Raw genomic sequence first — 18,944 nt, 5'->3', positions numbered from 1 at the left:
ACTTGTCATTACAGGGTGGGGAAGCAAACTTTACAATGAACATTTAGTTGTTTTTTCTCAGCAGGCACTACGTCAATTGTTTTGAAACCAAACATATATTGATGTCATAATCATACCTAACACTATTATCCATACCTTTTCAGAAACTTTTGCCCATATGAGTAATCAGGAAAGCAAACGTCAAAGAGTGTGTGATTTGCTGAATGCACTCGTCACACCAAAGGAGATTTCAAAAATATTTGGAGTGTCCATAAAGACTGTTTATAATGGAAAGAAGAGAATGACTATGAGCAAAACTATTACCAGAAAGTCTGGAAGTGGAGGAAGTAACAAAAAACGTACCAAAGCTTTTATTAAAGCTCTCAAATCCAAAATCCTAAAGGATCCAACCAAATCCATGAGAAAAGTGGCAATTGAACTTGAGGTAGACAACAAGACCGTTAGAAATACAGTAAAATATGATTTGAAGATTTAAATTCTCATGACTGTCAATAAAGTAATTGGTCATACACTGTCTTTCAATCCCTGCCTCAAAATATTGTAAATTTTTCTTCCCCACCCTGTATTTCAAGGTTATTTAGATAGATAGATAGATAGATAGATAGATAGATAGATAGATAGATAGATAGATAGATAGATAGATAGATAGATAGATAGATAGATAGATAGATAGATAGATAGATAGATTGATTGATTGATTGATTGATTGATTGATTGATTGATTGATTGATTGATTGATTGATTCCAGTATTCAGCTGCTTTGCATACAGCACAAGAAGACAGTAAACAAACAGACCAAAACACAACAGTGGGTTAGTAACCAGGTTGACATTACGGTTAGTATATATACTCTAAAAGACACTTGCTAAAGAACTACCTGTGAAAGAGCTTCCTGTACAGTACTGTAAATAAAGACTTCTGATTGTATTTACACATTTCAGGGCAGTGACATAAAATGAAACAGTGATTTAATTGTAACAGTTATTTAAGTGATCTACGGTGGTTTGAAAAGTAGGTGTAGTCCAACTACAACAAGTATTGTAGTGTACTTGTCTGACACAGTTGCGAACAGATTGGGTTGAATGTGGCCCCTGAGCTAAAATGATCGTGAATATTGTCAGTGTAATTTTTGCATTTCACAGATTCATCACATGGGCCGAATCGGACTCTTTGACGGGCTGCTTTTGGCTCGCGGGTCACATGTTTGACACAAGTGATTTAGTGTCTTACTTAACCTTCACGCCAATGTAAAGAACACACAGGAGTACGTGGGAGGTGACAGTTCCATTGCTCCAAACACACGTCTTTCTTCACATGTGTAGATGGAGCATAAACGAGGCTTCAGCCAACACTTCAACTGTATCGTCATCGTTAACCTCTGCTCAGATCCGTGCGCTGCCAGATGACAAAGGTGTAGAAGACGGAGACTCCGTGTAGTTTCAGGAACATTCTGTGGTGCGGGCTCCTCGAGCAGCAGTCTGAATAAAAACCCACAATGGTTTGAGCAGATGGAGAGGAAATCATTGTGTTTTCTCAGGCTCAGACCTCCTCGATCCTCCTCCTCCTGAGGGGAGTTGAGCTCTAACTCTCAGTCTGCTAATAAAACTGAGCTTTTAATCAGGAGAGAGTGCTTCATTCTGTCGGAGGAAATCCCCAGAGAGTCTTTAATCTTTTCGACATCACAGCAGATCAGTGAAATATACCACAGTGTGAAACGCTGGCAGTTTGTCTGAGGTGGATAAATCTGTTTACAGCCTCTTTATCTCTGATCAGTGACAGTCGGCCTTCATAAGACTGGTTTATAAACATGTAATATTGGCTGAGTGAGGATCCAACCCTCATGTCATCAGACTAAAGTAAACCAGATTCACTTTGACATGCACTTCTACCCATGCTGCATCCAGAATAATTATAGTAAATGAAAACTGACACAAAAAACTAGCAGCAAAGAGATCATTCTGTAAAGTGAAATGAACGATATAACACAAACAAAATGGACGGTCATGTAAAACTAGTCTTTTTTTTTTTTTTAATGGGCTCAGCCGGCTGACAGGCAGCTGTCCGTACCGATAAGGCAGCAGCCGACACAGACTGTACTCCCAGTCATCATTGCCCATTTTTCTGACACCTTTGCTTGTGTATCCTCTTTTATTTGGACATTTTACCAGGGGGTACCTCACACTACTTTTTTTTTTCCCACTTGTCTTGTCCAGCGTTCTAACAACAGAATGGTAGTCTGGTTCCTTCTGGTGCTGAACAAATTAGCTTTGCCAAGGGTAACTTCATAAAGTATATGAAGCGCCCTTTGATATTCTACTGTGTTTATTATGAGTTTTGTTGAACACATTTCGATGCCGGACCTCACATGTGTGTGTGTGTGTGTGGGGGGGGGGGGGGGGGGGGTAGTAGAAGAAGGGGAGAGAACAGGAGAGAAGAAGGTGGCAAAGACCCTCACAAGAAAGTATCAACAATGCAAACGGAAACAACCATGGTGACAATTATAATGATAACAAGAACTACAACCAGAACTGAGTAAACTGGGCAGAAGAGAGAGAAAAAAAACAAAACAAACAAAACTACAGAAAAGAAGAAACCCACAACAATGAAATACATAAGACCTATGAAATGAATATAAGAAAAGAAAGCATGAACAAAATATCGTATACCACGTTCGCACAAATAATATCTATAACAAATCCACACAACATCAGTTGTTCACATTCATCTGCTGTGACAGAGTGAACAAGGCAAAGAGAATAATTATAGTAAATGAAAACTGATACAAAAAACTAGCAGCAAAGAGATCATTCTGTAAAGTGAAATGAACGATATAACACAAACAAAATGGACGGTCATGTAAAACTAGTCTGGTGGACAATAAAAAAACAGCTTGGTATGTTTAATGCACCATTTTAAGCACTTTTTAATGGACACTAATTTTTTTTGTTTGTTTTTTTTCTCACTTCAATTTTATTTTATTATTAATTTTTGCACATAGGTTCTTTGCTTTTTTTTTTTTTTTATTTTATTTTTTTACTTTTTTTATTGAAATTAGAACAATGATAATATAAAAAAGTCATATACAGTATGTGGGGGTGGGGGTGGGGTCTGCCTATTGACTTAATGTTAAGGTAACCTATAAAGGGCTGCCAAATTGAATAAAATAACTTTATTATTATGTTTTAGTGAAAATTAGATTTTTCTCCAAATGTAAGTGTTGCATAATGTCTTTCAACAGAGGGACACTATTTTTTTTTTTTTTTTTTAATCATATTTGATGTATTCTCTTATAAATCAAGCCATTCCTCATAAAACCTAACTCCAGCCAATACTTTACATTTCATTTTATATCTGAAAGTCCAAACCAAAGTAGATGTTTTTGTCATCCATTTGTTGATTTAGGTTTATTTTCACTGAAACGTTGCATGCTGCGTCTTTCTGTATTTGACAGTGATTATTTTATAGATTTATGGAATGTTTTTAATCCAGTAGATCTATTACAAACCTGTTCCGTCTGAAAGGAGAAACATGGACGAACAGAATGATATTCATGCACTTTACTGGTATTATGTCATTACATGTTTTTTCCTAGTGAACTTTGCATTTTTCTGCCAGACTGTATTAATATTATTATTACCAATAACTTCCTCTACCCAGGTGCACCCGCAGCTCATTTTAATTTCTTCCATCTTTCTTTTGTTTTTCTTCTTCTGATGTTTATTGGTGACTATAGCTGTGAGTAACTTCCAGACCAGACTGTGTGTGATTAGTGGATGGAAGAACTCTAACGTCACTCGTTCGTGTCTGAAATGCCACAAATTTATGATTTGGCTTTCATCATGTTGGCTTTTTGGAGCTGGAAGTGACCATATTTGGACAAAAGGGGTGGAACTATGAGAGCCTGAGGGGTCAGAGGTGAGCTAATGCTAAGTGCTAGCTTACTGACGCGGGAAAACAGTAAACGTCATCAAGCACTGTGTAACCAACTGTCTGTCAGGAGAAAATTTGTGTTTTATTAATCAAATTAGTAAATTAGTAATAAAACATGCATCCAAAGACATGCACTGATAGGTTAATTGGTTAATCTAAATTGCCCATAGGTGTGAATGTGAGAGTGATTGCTTGTCTCTATATGTTCAGCCCTGCGATGAACTGGCGACTTGTCCAGGGTGTACCCCGCCTTCGCCCCTATGTAGCTGGGATAGGCTCCAAGCGACCCCCGTGACCCTAGTGAGGATAAAGCGGGTTCAGAAAATGAATGAATCAAATTAGTAATATTACTATGGTCAACACAGCAGAGTTTGACCTGAGAACTTTTTAATGGAGGAAAAAAAAAAAATATGGACCACCTGATGACTTATTCGAGGTCCCAGATGAAATTAGTGACTTTGTATTTTTCTAGAACTCTAAGATTCTTCCACAATGGCTTCACTTTGGAGTTGAGGTCCTTGCCCCCCTTGGTTAAGTCCAAAAGTCATCCCAAGAGTGTTTTCATGCTGTAGGTTAAGGTCAAAGTGCCCAAAGTGTACAAAGATAGAGGTAAAAATACAAGATATGATAAATCTAGTAAAAATATAAAACAGGGTTTCTGCAAGTCATGAAAAGTCATTAAATAGATTTTGTGAAAATTAAGGCCTTAAATGGCATTAAAAAGCATTTAATTGGATGTCTAGAGGCATTAAAAAATTATATACACTTGATGGAAAAAAGCATTGTTATTCATGATTTATTTTGTTTATATAAACATTTAATAATTTGGATCGGAAGTATAGTGTGATGATTGACAGGCCGAACCCTTTAATTGTCTACTGTTTATGTCCGATAGATGAAGTCACAACACCAGGTGCTTGGAATGCAACGTGCTGTGAGTGTGTTCATGCTGTGGCGAAAAAGTAGAGGGAATATTAGCAAATGTCGGGAAAAAGGAAAAGTGCAAGTTTCAGTCGAAATGATTGGACGAGGAGCTATTCAGAACCTGGTTAAAGCCTGTCAACAGTAAACCTTCATAAAACTATATATAAAACTGTATCTGCCATTGGACATGGGCACTAAATTTGTTTAAAGTGGCATTAAAAAGCATTAAATTAGATTTGCTGATACCTGCAGAACCCTGTATAATGACAACTCCAATTTTTTCTTTTTGTTTTAGCACAAAAAATAAAATAAAATTATGAAAATATTTACATTTGCAAACTATCCTTTAACAATAAAATGTGAATAACTTGAAAGGTTTAAAGAAAATTAAGTGCAATTTTAACAATATTCTGCCTGTTACTAAATGTTTTGTGCCTTTTATATCCAATCTGTAATGAACATGTGTAAATGATAAAAGCTGAGGCATACTATTGTCATAAAACTATATATAAAACTGTATCTGCAGTTGGACATGGGCATTGAATGTGTTTAAAGTGGCATTGAAAAGGGCATTAAATTAGATTTGCTGATACCTGCTGAAACCCTGATAAATGAACCAAACCATGGTCAGTTTGATCTGGACTGAGACCACCTGTTCTGATCAAAGCAAAACCACAAATTTAGTTCAGATCAAATGGAAGAGTGTGGACTAAATTAGGTAGGTGTGAAAGCATTTCTGAAGCTAGATAAAGTCTCAGAGGAAAGAAGAATCAAAAACCAAACTGAAAGAGTAAAATTTAAAAAAAAATTAATTAAATGAACAGTTACAGAACTGTGAGAACTCCTCCTGCATCCAAAAAATACTGAGAATTGAATCTGCACATGAAGAAAATAGAAAAACTCCACTGAATAAAGAAAAGCAAAGACAGAGTAAAACATACACTGACGTCAAATACTTCAGCAGACATGGTGTATAGTCTAGGCTGAGCCGATCTGAAACATTTTAATCCCGAAAAGTTTCATACTTTGGGTTTAAAAAGCAGAAAAGTGCAGAGTGTCTACAGGTGTAAACCGCTCTTCATCTTTTCCAGCCTTCTGGTCGGCGCCATCCAGACAGCCGGGATGACGGAGCTGCTGAACCAACAGGGGGCGCTGACGTTCTTCGCCCCCACAAATGACGCATTCAGCGCCATCCCACAGGCCGAACTCAACAAACTGATGCGTGAGTACGAAACCGGAGAAGGATAACACAAACATTTATTAAAGTTAAACTGATGGCCATGGGTCTGGGACACAAAATAATAATAATAAATGTCATAATATAGTTTTATGTTCTGATGAATATCATTGCATTGGTTCGTTTGGTTTAAATTGTTATCTTTTCTTCTAAAATGCCTCAGAGATGGTTTTTACGTAATTTCTCTGAACATTTTTTTTCTTTATCTATTATTTTAAATGTTCTACTTCTAATTTTTTTTTTTTTTTTTTTTCATGCTTTGACTGTAAATAATAATTTTCTTCCACAACTAACCATCTACTTTCTTCACATTTCACTGAGGAAGAAAAGCCTGTAAACTTTAAGTAAATATTGATGTTTTTATCTCAAATCATCATAAATAGGACATCTTACAGCTGTAGACATGATGTGTCCCAATACTTTTGTCCATATAATTTATAAACATCAATATTTGCTCAATGTTTAATGGGAGATTTTTCTTCCTAAGTCAGATCTGAAGAAAGTCACAGCACGAAAAATATTTTAGAAATTTAGAGTGAGAACATTTAAAATCATAGTCATGGATTTAAAAAAAAAAACAAAATCAGCATTAACAGAAATTGAGTAAAAACCATCTCTGAGGCATTTTGGAAGCAAAGATAACAAAATTAACCAACGCGATGATATTTATCCCAGTACACTCCTGATGAAAATCTTAAGACCAGTTGAAAAATTGCAAGAATTTACATTTTGCACTGTTGAATCCTAGAAAGGTTCTAAGTAGAGTTTCAAGATGCAAAAAGAAGAAATGGGAGTGAGGCAAGACATTGGTCACTTTTCCATTGACCCTCAAATTGCGCAACTATAACTTGCACATAAAAATTTACCTAATGGAAAAACGACAATTTTTCCAAAAGTCTCATTTTTCGATTAAAAGTTTTTGCGCTGGCAAGAGGTGGTTTTTCAGGAGTAGTGCAAATGGTATATCACGCAAAAGTGCAATGGAAAGACCTTTTTCTGCAACTAGAGTCAGGTGAATTAAAAAAACGGATGTTACGACAAGCGAAGAAGAAGAAGAAACATGTTATGGTATGTGTGGACACACCAGGAAACCCAGTCATTTTTAAATTTTGTATGAGATAGAGGGGTAATGTATAATAATAATGAATATATCTGTAAATCAACACCATACTTACATTTGTCACCATGTTTATGGAATGACTTCTCGTGTCATTTCGCGATAATAAACAAACAAATCATCGCATTTGAGATTTAATGGAAAAACTGACATTACGCACTTCCGTTTTTTCGACATTTAGTAAATATCGGTAAAGTTTTGCAGAGATGTCCAATGCAAAAAAGAGACTATTTTGAGTAAGCAATTTATTGAAAACAACAATTCAACTGAAATAGGAGGTTCATCTGCCGATCAAAAGTTTAAGACCACAGCCTTTAAAAGACAAAATCTGTGCAAAAATGTGGATTCAGTGTCATTTTCTTGCAATTTTTCTTAAGATTTTGATCAGGTGTGTATAAAACTGTATTCTGACATTAGTCGTTATTGTTTTGGATCCCAGACGCCTGTTAGAAATGAAACATCTGAAGTCAATGTGTCCCAATACTTTTGTCTATATAGTGTATTTCTCTGACTGTATCTTCACACTAAGCTGAACAGTGGAGTTACTCAGTGTAGTGGAAATGATCTAATGCAGTCTGCAAAAACTGAACCTATTCTTTATTCTCTCACGTCGATGATCATCAGTGTAAATGATCCGTGAGTGTAATTCATTAGTATTTTCCTCGTGGGTTCATAGGGCAGATACTGACTGAGTCTGTGGGCGTAGCTGTATAAAATCCATCACATAAGCAGAAACAGTGCCGTCTGTCAGTGAAGGGCTCACCACCGTCCTGCTCCTTCTTTGGTCCGAACGTCCTTCAGAAACACTGTGACTCACAGCCGAGCCATTTGTGCACCACTCCACTGTTCAATCTGCTTTATACAAACTGTCACTTTCAGCCTAATAAAGTCATGCACATGAGTCTTAGAGCATCAGAACACGGCTCCGATCTCAGCTGTTTATTGCACAGTTTATATCTTGAACCATAAAGACTTAAGTATCTGAGTGCAGCTCGAGGAACAACGAAGATAGTGAACAGAGGCTCAGCTGTCAGTTCTTTTTTTTTTTTTTTTTTTTGAACTTAATTTTTATTAGATTTTCTCTTTTTTCAGTACAGTATGATTATACATTCAAGTACAGTTCAATTAACCCTTTCATGCATGAATTATGAGAACCTTAATCAAGATTTTTTTCCTGAGTGTTTTTATTCCTCTATAGGCATGAAAAAAAAACAATGTGATTGAATTTTTTTTTTTTTTAATTAACCTGTTTTTCATGGAGTTACAAAAATGTCCACTCTAATCTAATCTATCTATCTATCTATCTATCTATCTATCTATCTATCTATCTATCTATCTATCTATCTATCTATCTATCTATCTATCTATCTGTCTATCTGTCTGTCTGTCTGTCTGTCTGTCTGTCTGTCCGTCCGTCCGTCCGTCCGTCCGTCCGTCCGTCCGTTCATGCATTGATTAGTTTGGTTTAAATTATCTTTGCTTCCAAAACACCTCAGAGATGGATTGTAGTCCAACAGCACGAAGAGTCAGATGGAATACTGGTATCAGTTGTTATCCGTCAATCATCCGTAAACAATTTTTCAAGAATCTTCTTCTCTGAAACCGTCAGTCAGAATGACTTGATATTTCTTGTGGAACAACTTTGGGATCAGGTCTACCAAAACATTTGGGAAACATTGATTTTTGAATTTTTTGGAATTTTTGAGAAGTGCTATAATTTGAAAACAGTTGAAGATATTGATATAATTACTATTGACAATAGATAGGAAGTCACGTATGAGCTTTCATTTGGTGCCATGACCATCTATCTCCAGATTTCTAGAAACTTCTTCTCCAAAACCGTCTGCCAGACTCAATTGAAATTCATAGCAGAGGTTCCGTGGGGTAAGGTCTACCAAGTTTATTCAAAGAATTGAGAATTATTGATTTTTGAATTTCTAATGAATTTTTGAAATTTAAAAAATCTTCATTGCTTTATAATAGAAAAATGTTCAAAGTGCTTTAACTTCAAAACAGTTGAAGATATTGATATACGAGGGCTGTTCAATAAGTTCATGGCCTCACCCAGAAATACTGGTTGTTATAATACAGGATGTTACATTCTTTCGTGATGGGATAGTGATGCTTGAACATCGATGGACCAAGTGCATTGCTGTAAATGGAGATTATGTTGAAAAATAAAATATAAATTATCAGTCTGTGTTGTTCTGTTCTGGGTGAGGCCATGAACTCATTGAACGGCCCTCGTAAATACTATTGGCAACAGATAGGAAGTCACATGTGGGCTTTCATTTGGTGCCATGACCTTTGACCTTGACTGACCTTGAAAAGTCAAACAAATGTCAATTAATGTCTGTAAATATGCCGTTGGACTACAGACCCTTGGTCCTATTTTTACTCAAAATTTATTTTGCTTTTTGTTATTTTTATCCATGACTATGATTTTAAATTTTCTTCCTCTAAATTTCTAAAAGATTTGTTTTCATCCACAACTACTTTCTTTACATCTTACTTAGGAATAAAAATCTCCCATTAAACTTGAAGGAAATATTGATGGTTTTATCTCAAATCCTCATGAACAGGACATCTTACAGCTGTAGACATGATGTGTCTCAATGTTTTTATCTGTATAGTTTATAAACGTCAATATTTCCTTCAAGTTTCATTTTTCTTCCTTAACGAGATGTGAAGACAGTAGATGGTTAGTTGATGGAGACATTAAGTAAAAACCATTTCTGAGGCATTTTGGAAGCAAAGGTAACAATTTAAACCAAACGAACCAATCCAATAATATTTACCCCAATATAAAACTATATTCTGACGTCAGTCATTATTGTTTTGTATCTCAGACCCCTGTTAGATAAGAAACCTCTGAATTCAACGTGTCCACATACTTTTGTTCAAAACAGTAAGAATTAGATTAGATTAGATTAGATTAGATTAGATTAGATTAGATTAGATTAGATTAGATTAGATAGAGCTTCATTGTCCTGGTTGTAGTTCTGCAGCCTCTGAGAAGCCTAAACCATGTCTGTCTGCCTCTGTCTGTCTGTCCGTCTGTCCATCTGCGTCCCAGGTAACCGTCAGGAGCTGTCCAACGTCCTCCGGTACCACCTGGCCGAGGGGATGGTGGTCAGCGGAGGCGTGGGGTCTCACACCAGACCCAAAACTTTGCAGGGGGAGAAGCTGGAACTGGGCATGGTCAGTGTTCAGTCATCAGCTCTAAGAAAAGGAACAAAACATCACATCTAGGCAGTTCTTTTCATTTAGATATCTGGTACTAATATCTGGTAGGATAATTTGTAAATGGGTGTTATCATATTAGTGTATATAGGAAAAAGGATGTGTGATATTGTTATACTATTATTATTATTGTTGTTGTTGTTATCATTGTTATTATTATTATGTTGATATTCATATAAAGTAATAACACTGGGTTACAAAAAAAATGTTTTTTGCAAGTTGTCTAGGTTTTTTCAACTGAATTAGGACCATTTTGCACCGCTAAATCCAAAAATGACATCTGTTTTTCTCAATCAGGTCAGGTTTTTTTGCTAATTTGATTTTGAAAAATTTGATCTTCTCACAAAATATAATAATTAATACCAAAATAAGATTGGTAAGCACACTTCATGAAACTTGTGACTTGATTCCTGTTAGGTACAATGGTGTATTCACCACAGATGTAGCAGAATACGTCAGGCTTATTTTTGCAAGATCTTCTAGTCGAAGCCATTTCATTCACCTGTAATATTAAAAAAACATTAATCATAAATTGGCAAAAGTAAAATCTTCAGAACTTGTTTAGTGCAAGAAATATGAAAGAATTTTGTATCATATGATGTGAAAATGCCCATAAATGTAAGCAAAAATGTTAAAAAGCCAATATGTGGCATAGTTCAGAAAGTTGACCTGATTGAGCAAAATTAATGTGATTTTTGGATTCAGCACACCAAAATGATCCTAAATCAGCTCAAAAAACTTAAACAATAAATTTGTTGTTGACCAGTGTAATTGCTATATAGTGATCATAAGGAATAGAGATTGGGGGTAGGAGTATATAAGTTTTTACTCTTTCCTACTCCTTTTTCAAGCATGTATAATTTAATTTCATTTATTTTAATTATCTTATTTTAATTCATTCATTCATTCATTCATTCATTCATTTATTTATTTATTTGTCCGTCTATCTATCTATCTATCTATCTATCTATCTATCTATCTATCTATCTATCTATCTGTCTATCTGTCTATCTATCTATCTTTTGTTTGCTTATTAGCCTTTTACGTACCAGTACTTATATTTTGTTGGTTGATTTTTGTTTTGATTTCAGTGTCTTCATGTTCAAAATAAAGATTTCAATCAAAAAAAAAAAAAAATACTCAGGAGTTTATATAAATATAATATTATAGCTCATTTATTCAATAAAACTACAACAAAAACTGATAAAACACCTAAAAATAGAATACAGATGGTTAGAATATTAAAATAGAATGTGAAAACAATAAAATAAACAGATAAAACTGGGAGGTTTTAGGGGAGTTAAAATGTCTAAAATATAACCTGGAGCCACTTCATAAAGTGCTTTAAAAGTGATCAGTGACACCAGTTTACTCTTTCAGGTTGGCTTACAGTCTTAGATGATTTTAATCAGTTTTACAACGCAAGTAGTTTTATTTAGATTTTTGTATTGATGAATTGCGTAGTTTTCAATATTAATTTGAGTTTCTCACATATTCTGAGGAAAGCCTTTATTTATAGAAGTTAAACAATGGATATAAATGGATGAACGAACGCAAAAAGATCATTTAAAAAAAAAAAAGTGTTCATTAAAAATCCCATATTATGCAAAGAAGTTTAATTTTTTCACCACGCACCATTGACATTAAACAGTGAAAGGTCAAAAAGGATAATCTATTTAGGGTTTTGTTTTTTGTTTTTTTTTTACATTAGGCATCAGAGCTTTTATTTTTTTCATGTTGTTATTTTAATTCTTTTTTCTTTTTCACTGCTATTTTGAGTCCTGATTTTACAATAAGCCTCACCATTTCTTATTGTGAAATACTTGATCAACACATGAAGTTTACTGGAAAACACTTTTCAACTACAGTGGCACAAATAAAATGAGTTTAGGCCTAAAATTTTAATACGGGAAAAAAATATCCAAGTATTTAATACTGTTTGGTTTGTAGCAGCAAATAAAATGGATCCAACATAGGACACTAAATTATAAACTATAGCAGCAAAATAAGAATAATGATGTAAATATATAGAAAAAAATAATGGTTAAAAATATTTATAGAGAGAAAAATAACATGTAAACAAAACCTGTATCCATGTGGAAGACGGATGTCAAAAACATTGCTGTAAAGTGTGATTTATGACACAGTAAACAACAGCAGAATATGAAACTCAGCCTTTTTCTTTTATTATGATACATTTGATCACACGGCTCTGATCACTATACTATCAGTGCTCGGCTCTTAATCAATACCTCTGATCAGCTGATTTGTGTTTCTGTCCGTTACAGAGGAACTACACGATTTACGTCAACAGGAAACCAGTGGCGGAAGCAGACCTGATGGCGACCAACGGAGTCGTCCACGCCATCAACACCATCGTCAAACCTCTGCGTGGGTATTAACGATAGCGTAGGTTCGGTTTAGTGACATCTAGTGGTGAAGTTGTAAATAAATAACAACGAGGTGGACGTTACTGTCTGAGTTAGTGATTTATTTCAAACGTATAAGAAGACGATGAACTCAAGAAATTAAGAAAATAGAAAAATGACAGAAATAGAACGTAACAGATATAGTTACTACAATTTCTTCAAACATCTTCTCTGACGAAACTACTTGTTGGCTTCAATTAAAAAATTGTATGTAGCTTCCTTTGGACACTGTCTACAAAGTTTGTTTACATTCTTGAGAAATTTAGATTTTTGAATTTTTGAGGAATTTTTTTGAAATATTTAAAATTTGCCTTTACTTATTACGGTCCATATTTTAAAGGCTTATAACATGTAAATAAATACAGATATCAATGTAGTTACTATTGATCACTGATAGGAAGTCATATATGGACTTTCATTTGGATCCATGACCTTTGACCTTGAGTGACCTTGAAGGGTCAAACTCAAGATCATCAATGTCTGCATTTCAACAGTCTTCTTCTCTGAAACTACTGCTCAGATTTATTTAAAATTTTATATGAAGCTTCCTTGGGACAATGTCTACAAAGGCTGATCAGTTTTGAGAAAATTAGATTTTTTGCATTTTTGATGATTTTTTAACTGTTAAAAAATGTGCCTTTACTTCTAATGGTCCATATGTTGATGGTTTATAACATGTAAATGATTAGAGATATCATTATAGTTACCAGTGAGCACTGATAGGAAGTCATATATGGACTTTCATTTGGATCCATGACCTTTGACCTTGAGTGACCTTGAAAGGTCAAACTCTAGGTCACCAATATCTACATTTCAACAGTCTTCTTCTCTGAAACTACTGATCAGATTCACCTCAAATGTTATTTGTAGTTTCCTTGGGACAGTGTCTACAAAGGCTGATCACAGTTTTGAGAAATTAAAATTTTTGATTAATTTTTAAATCGTCTTAGAGTACCTAGAAAAGCGCTATGGGAAAACGATGTATTATAATAATAATAATAATAATAATGATAATAATGATAATTATTATTATTATTATTATTATTATGGTCCATATATTGATGGTTTATAACATGTAAATGGTTAGAGTTATCCATTTAGTTCCTATTGATCACTGATAGAAGTCATATATGGACTTAATTTTTTTATTTTTTTATTTTTTTATTTTATTTTGAACATGCAAAGAAAAATAAGACAAAACAAAGCAAATCAAGACATAAACAAAATAACATTCAAATGGGCAGAATCTATCCTCAAGCACATACAAGTCTGAATATCGCGTGCTCAAAAAGATTTGATTGAATTAGATGAGTTCTCCTCCAGTGAAAGTCCCGCCCACTTCTACTGGGAGATTGATCTCCTGCATCCAGACCACAGGACTCTAACATAGAACAGAACCTGACAACCTCACAAATTCAACTTATTATTGATTATCGATAGAACGTGCTGGTGAGATCCAGGGACACTGGTCCTATTTTTTCTTTCTTTCTTTGTCCTTGTTATTAGTTTCTGTCTCTGATCATTTCTGTCTTTTTGTCTTTTGGTTGTATTTTGTCTCTCATGGTTTCTGCCTCTGCTGGTTTTTATTTCCATATTTAATCATGTTTTCTGGTTGGCTGTGATCTTTTCTGGTTTTGTTTTTTTCTGCAGCTCCTAAGGTGGACAGGGAACAGGCTGATGGACCTGCACTTCCCGTCAGATCGGCATCTTCATCCAGGGTGAGAATGATGGACTGACCGTCGGTGTGAACAGTGATACGTCATGTACATCACAGTGACACAGATATGTTGGATACTGGATTCTGATTGGTCAATGACAGAATCTAAGGATAAAATCATGTCAAATCATAATCATGTTTGGACGAGTTCATATTAGGGCTGAACGATATGGACAAAATTTCATATCTCGATATTCATGCCAGATATCTCGATATCGATACGATACTATATGACTACGGGTTCAGTGAAAACCAAGCATTTTTCAGAAAAATACAAACGTCATGACACAAAAGAATGTGGAAAGTGCAGTTTTATTCATAAGAACTCACTGCCAGTCATCAACATTAACATAAAGTACGAATAAATTAAATTTGTTGTGACTTCCACAGCTGTACATGCAGGGCGAGCACGGGGGAAATCTCTATCATTTATATCGTTGCTTTTTCGATATTAATATCTTGAATGTTCATATCTCGATATCGATACAATAACGATATATCTTTCAGCCCTAGCCGATATGGCCAGATGACAAGAACATCAGTCAATAATGTGAACCCAACACCACAGAATGGTCTTATATCACGCTGGCAAACTTATTTTTTACAGTAACAACCAGCTCAAATACATTTCACGCAACTTTTGGCTCATTCCTGATCCAATTCAACTATAAGTAAAAGTCTAGATGTTTCTAAGGAGTTGTTGATTTCCTTTTGGGTTTCATTCATTGTGTCTTCGTTGTGTTTCACAGCTCGACTCCAGGAGCTTCAGGAACGGTGAGTTTTTTTTTATTCCTTTTCATGTTTCTACTCATCAGCGATAAGTGTAGAGCAGGGGTGTCAAACATGTGGTCCGGGGGCCAAAACCAGTCCACTAAAGGTTCCAATCCGGCCTGTGGGATGAATTTGCAAAGTGCAAAAATTACACTGAAGATATTAACAATCAAGGCTGTCGAACTTGTTTTAGTTCAGGTTCCACATTCAGACCAATGTGAGCTCAAGTAAAATAATAGAGTAAGAACATATAAGTAATGACTCCAAATTTTCTTCTTGGTTTAATGTGAAAAAAATTATATTATTTTATGCCTATAAATATGATAACTCCAAATTTTTCTCTGTGTTTAAGTGCAAAAAAACCCATTCAATTATGAAAATATTTACATTTACAAACTATCCTTTAGCAATAAAATGTGAATAACCTGAACAAATATTAACAACCTGAAATGTCTAAAGAAAATTAAGTTCAATTTTAATAATCTTCTGCCTGTTACTAAATGTTTTGTGCCTTTTATAGATCCGATCTGTAATGAAGATGTATAAATAATAAGTTGAGGCATAATATTGTTAAAATTACACTTATTTTTCTTAACCCATGAAGACCTCGTGTTGCTTTTGTGTCAGTTCCCAGATTAGTTTTTCTCTCTATTTAACCTTTGTTCAGTGATTTATCACCATTTATAATGCCATTATCCTCTGTATTTTGTGTTTTTTCAGTGTAAATAATGTATTTTCCTATATTTAATTTAGTGATCATGTAGATATTTGTTAGAGCTCAGATTAAAGTTAAGGGTTATTACATCAAAAACAGAGAAAACTGCAGAAAAAATTACTTTTTCAGTAAAAGCTCTCATTTACTGAACATAAACCCAGTGTCTCCATCCACTGTCAGCTCCATGGGTTTTACTGGTGAATCAGTGTTATAGATGACGGCGTTTCCACAGTAACTACGGAGCCTCTGAACGTCCAAATGGGTCATATCTGATGTCCATGAAAACATGAATAACTGTATTTTACACCAATTATTGACATGTATCAATAGGATTAGTGGATCAACAAGTATTAAACAGTTTAGATCAGTTGGTGATTTTGATCACAGGTGGATGTTTGGGTCTTTATGGGTTAAGACATTTACATGTTTTTTTCAGGTCATTCACATTCATATTTTATTTGGATAGTGTGTAAATGTAAATATTCTGATTCTGTTGGGTTTCTGTAAATTGGCTTAGAGTCTGGTTTTCACCAACTCTATATATAAAGTGTCATGAGAGAACTTTTTGTTGTGATCTGCCTCTATATAAATAAAATTTGATTGATTGAGTGATTTGATTGGTTTTCCCCTGTAAGTCGCTTTGGAAAAAAAGTGTCTGCCAAATGCATAGAAATGCATAAACATAAATATTTTCATAATTTAATGTTATTTTTTTGCACTAAAACAAAGAGAAAAATCGGACCAATGGCCCTGTAGTTTACCGGCCAAATTAAAAGCTTTGGGAAATGTATCCAGATGCCATTTATCATCACCTAGTTCTATGTATTTATTCTATTACAGAAATAGCCCATGTTTTGGTCATATTCCAATCAGATCTGTCAAAAATTCAAATTCCAACTTGATATCATTGATACTGATTTATTGGATCAATCCACTTCCTATCTGTTATAATGGGGAAATATTTCAAAGTCGCACCAAATCCAGAATCAGATCTGGATCGAAATAATTTCAATACCTTGTGCTGACATCATCATACAGAAGCTGTATACCAAGTTTGAGGTCAATCAGAACTGGAGTTTCAGAGAAGAAGACGATTGAAATGTTTTCCCCATAAGAGCCCATGTTAAATTTTCCATAAGTTCCCGGATCCAGAAGAAGATCCTGATCAGCATGTGGACATTATGTTTTGGTTATCTTCCCATCAGGGCTGGACTGTAGAAATTTACACTGGATATCATTTATATTTACTGAGTTATTGCATCGATCCACTTCCTATCTCTTATAATGGGGACATTTTTCAAAGTGGCACCAAATCCAGAATCAGATCCAGACCCAAATAATTTCACTAACTTTTGTTGACATCATCATAAAGAAGCTGTATACCAAGTTTGAAGTCAATCGGAATTGTAGTTTTGGAGAAGAAGACGATTGAAATTTATGTAACGGACGCCGGACGCCACATGACGACAATAGCTTACCGCCTCTCAGCCGGTAAGCTAACAAGCTAAAAAATTTGGAGTCATTGTTTTTGAGGCTATTATGTTATTATTTTACTGGTCCGGCCCATCTGAGATCGTATTGGGCTGAATGTGGAACCTGAAAGACTAAGTTGTAGACCACTGGTGTAGAATGGTATGAATGTTTCTAATGTGATGTCGTTCTTGGACAGACGATCTTTTTCAGAAGGTGATTAAGAGTCGCTCCAGCAGGACGATGCCTCGGCGCCAAAAATAAACCACACAACAATACTTCTGAGTAACCAACGAAGAAGAGCAGAGCACCTTCTCAACCCAAAGGGCCAAAGGTCACAAGTTTTCCCCCTCAAATCCTTTAACACAGCACACACGTTTTCGTTTCTTTTGTTTTTTAACCATCGAAGCGAACCGATCAGGAAAACATCTGCGTTAAAATTCAGGTTTTAGTTTGACTGAGATACAAAAGAAACACTGTACATGTCTTCAAATCACACGCTTTGAACATTTTAGATGAAGCTCTTCAGATTTCTGTATTTGTATTTGTTTACACACAGTCTAACGATGTATCTGAAAAGCATTCTGGGAAATGTAGGAAACCACTATCTGAAGCAGAAGATGAACACACAGACGTCTGGGTTGGTTTTTATTGGACTGTGCGACAGAATCTGAGGGGGTTTTCTTCTGAAAACGATGAAATATTGTTAGAGAAGAAGGTGCTGTTTTTATTCTTTACCTAAACAGTGTTGTATTTTCTATGTACTGTAAAAAAAAAGAAAAACAAACCCAGCTAGTTTTTGCCCGTTAGTCACAAAGTTTGAAGTCTTGAACACTTTTTGTAAAACTTGTATGTCCGTGTTTTTGTGTGCGCGATGGTCCTGCAGCATGTGTGCAGGTTTAAGCTGAAACCAAAGAATCAAACAGTCATCGGAAGGTTTTCTGGGGGAATTTAGGAATTTGTTTTTTCGTTGTGTTTTTGTAAAATAAAGCGGAAAAGTGCCACAAACACCTGAAGCTGAAACTGTGTGTGTTTGTGCGTGTCTTTATGCAGCATTGTGTATGAATGTGGCTGTTTGGAGTTTATTATAAAGTCTCAGTATCAGCAGAATTTGATAACACCTAATTTCAGCATCTTAAGGAAAATAAAAGCTCAAAAAGTGAAAATGGTTCCCTTAATTTCCTAGATTTTACAGTTTAATTACTCTACAGGGTGTATCAAAAAAAAAAAAAAACATTTTGAGAAATTACCCCCGGTTCCGCATTTGATAGTTTTGGGAATTTTCTTTTTTTTTTAAATTCTTTTATGGACTTAAATCCCACCACTACTTTGCACAAACCAGTTTTAACTTGGATTCTGCGATTTGCCCCTGCTCACTCATGCATGAAACC

At 34.9% G+C, this 18,944-nt stretch overlaps 1 protein-coding gene across 1 annotated transcript in view; it reads left to right on the top strand.

Annotated features, from left to right (window-relative positions):
• Positions 1–18,569, top strand: part of tgfbi (transforming growth factor, beta-induced) — an 83,113-nt gene extending 64,544 nt beyond the window's left edge. Inside the window, exons 12-17 of the mRNA XM_030145996.1 lie at positions 5,946–6,076; positions 10,285–10,409; positions 12,740–12,842; positions 14,531–14,598; positions 15,347–15,371; positions 17,753–18,569. Of these exons, the coding sequence (XP_030001856.1) occupies positions 5,946–6,076; positions 10,285–10,409; positions 12,740–12,842; positions 14,531–14,598; positions 15,347–15,371; positions 17,753–17,817 (517 nt within the window). The 3' untranslated portion in view covers positions 17,818–18,569. The remainder of the gene's footprint in view (positions 1–5,945; positions 6,077–10,284; positions 10,410–12,739; positions 12,843–14,530; positions 14,599–15,346; positions 15,372–17,752) is intronic.
• The last annotated feature ends 375 nt before the right edge of the window (positions 18,570–18,944 follow it).

The sequence above is a fragment of the Sphaeramia orbicularis genome, chromosome 10, assembly GCF_902148855.1.
Source record: "Sphaeramia orbicularis chromosome 10, fSphaOr1.1, whole genome shotgun sequence".
Lineage (NCBI taxonomy): Eukaryota > Metazoa > Chordata > Actinopteri > Kurtiformes > Apogonidae > Sphaeramia > Sphaeramia orbicularis.
This window is presented reverse-complemented; position numbering and strand designations above follow the sequence as displayed.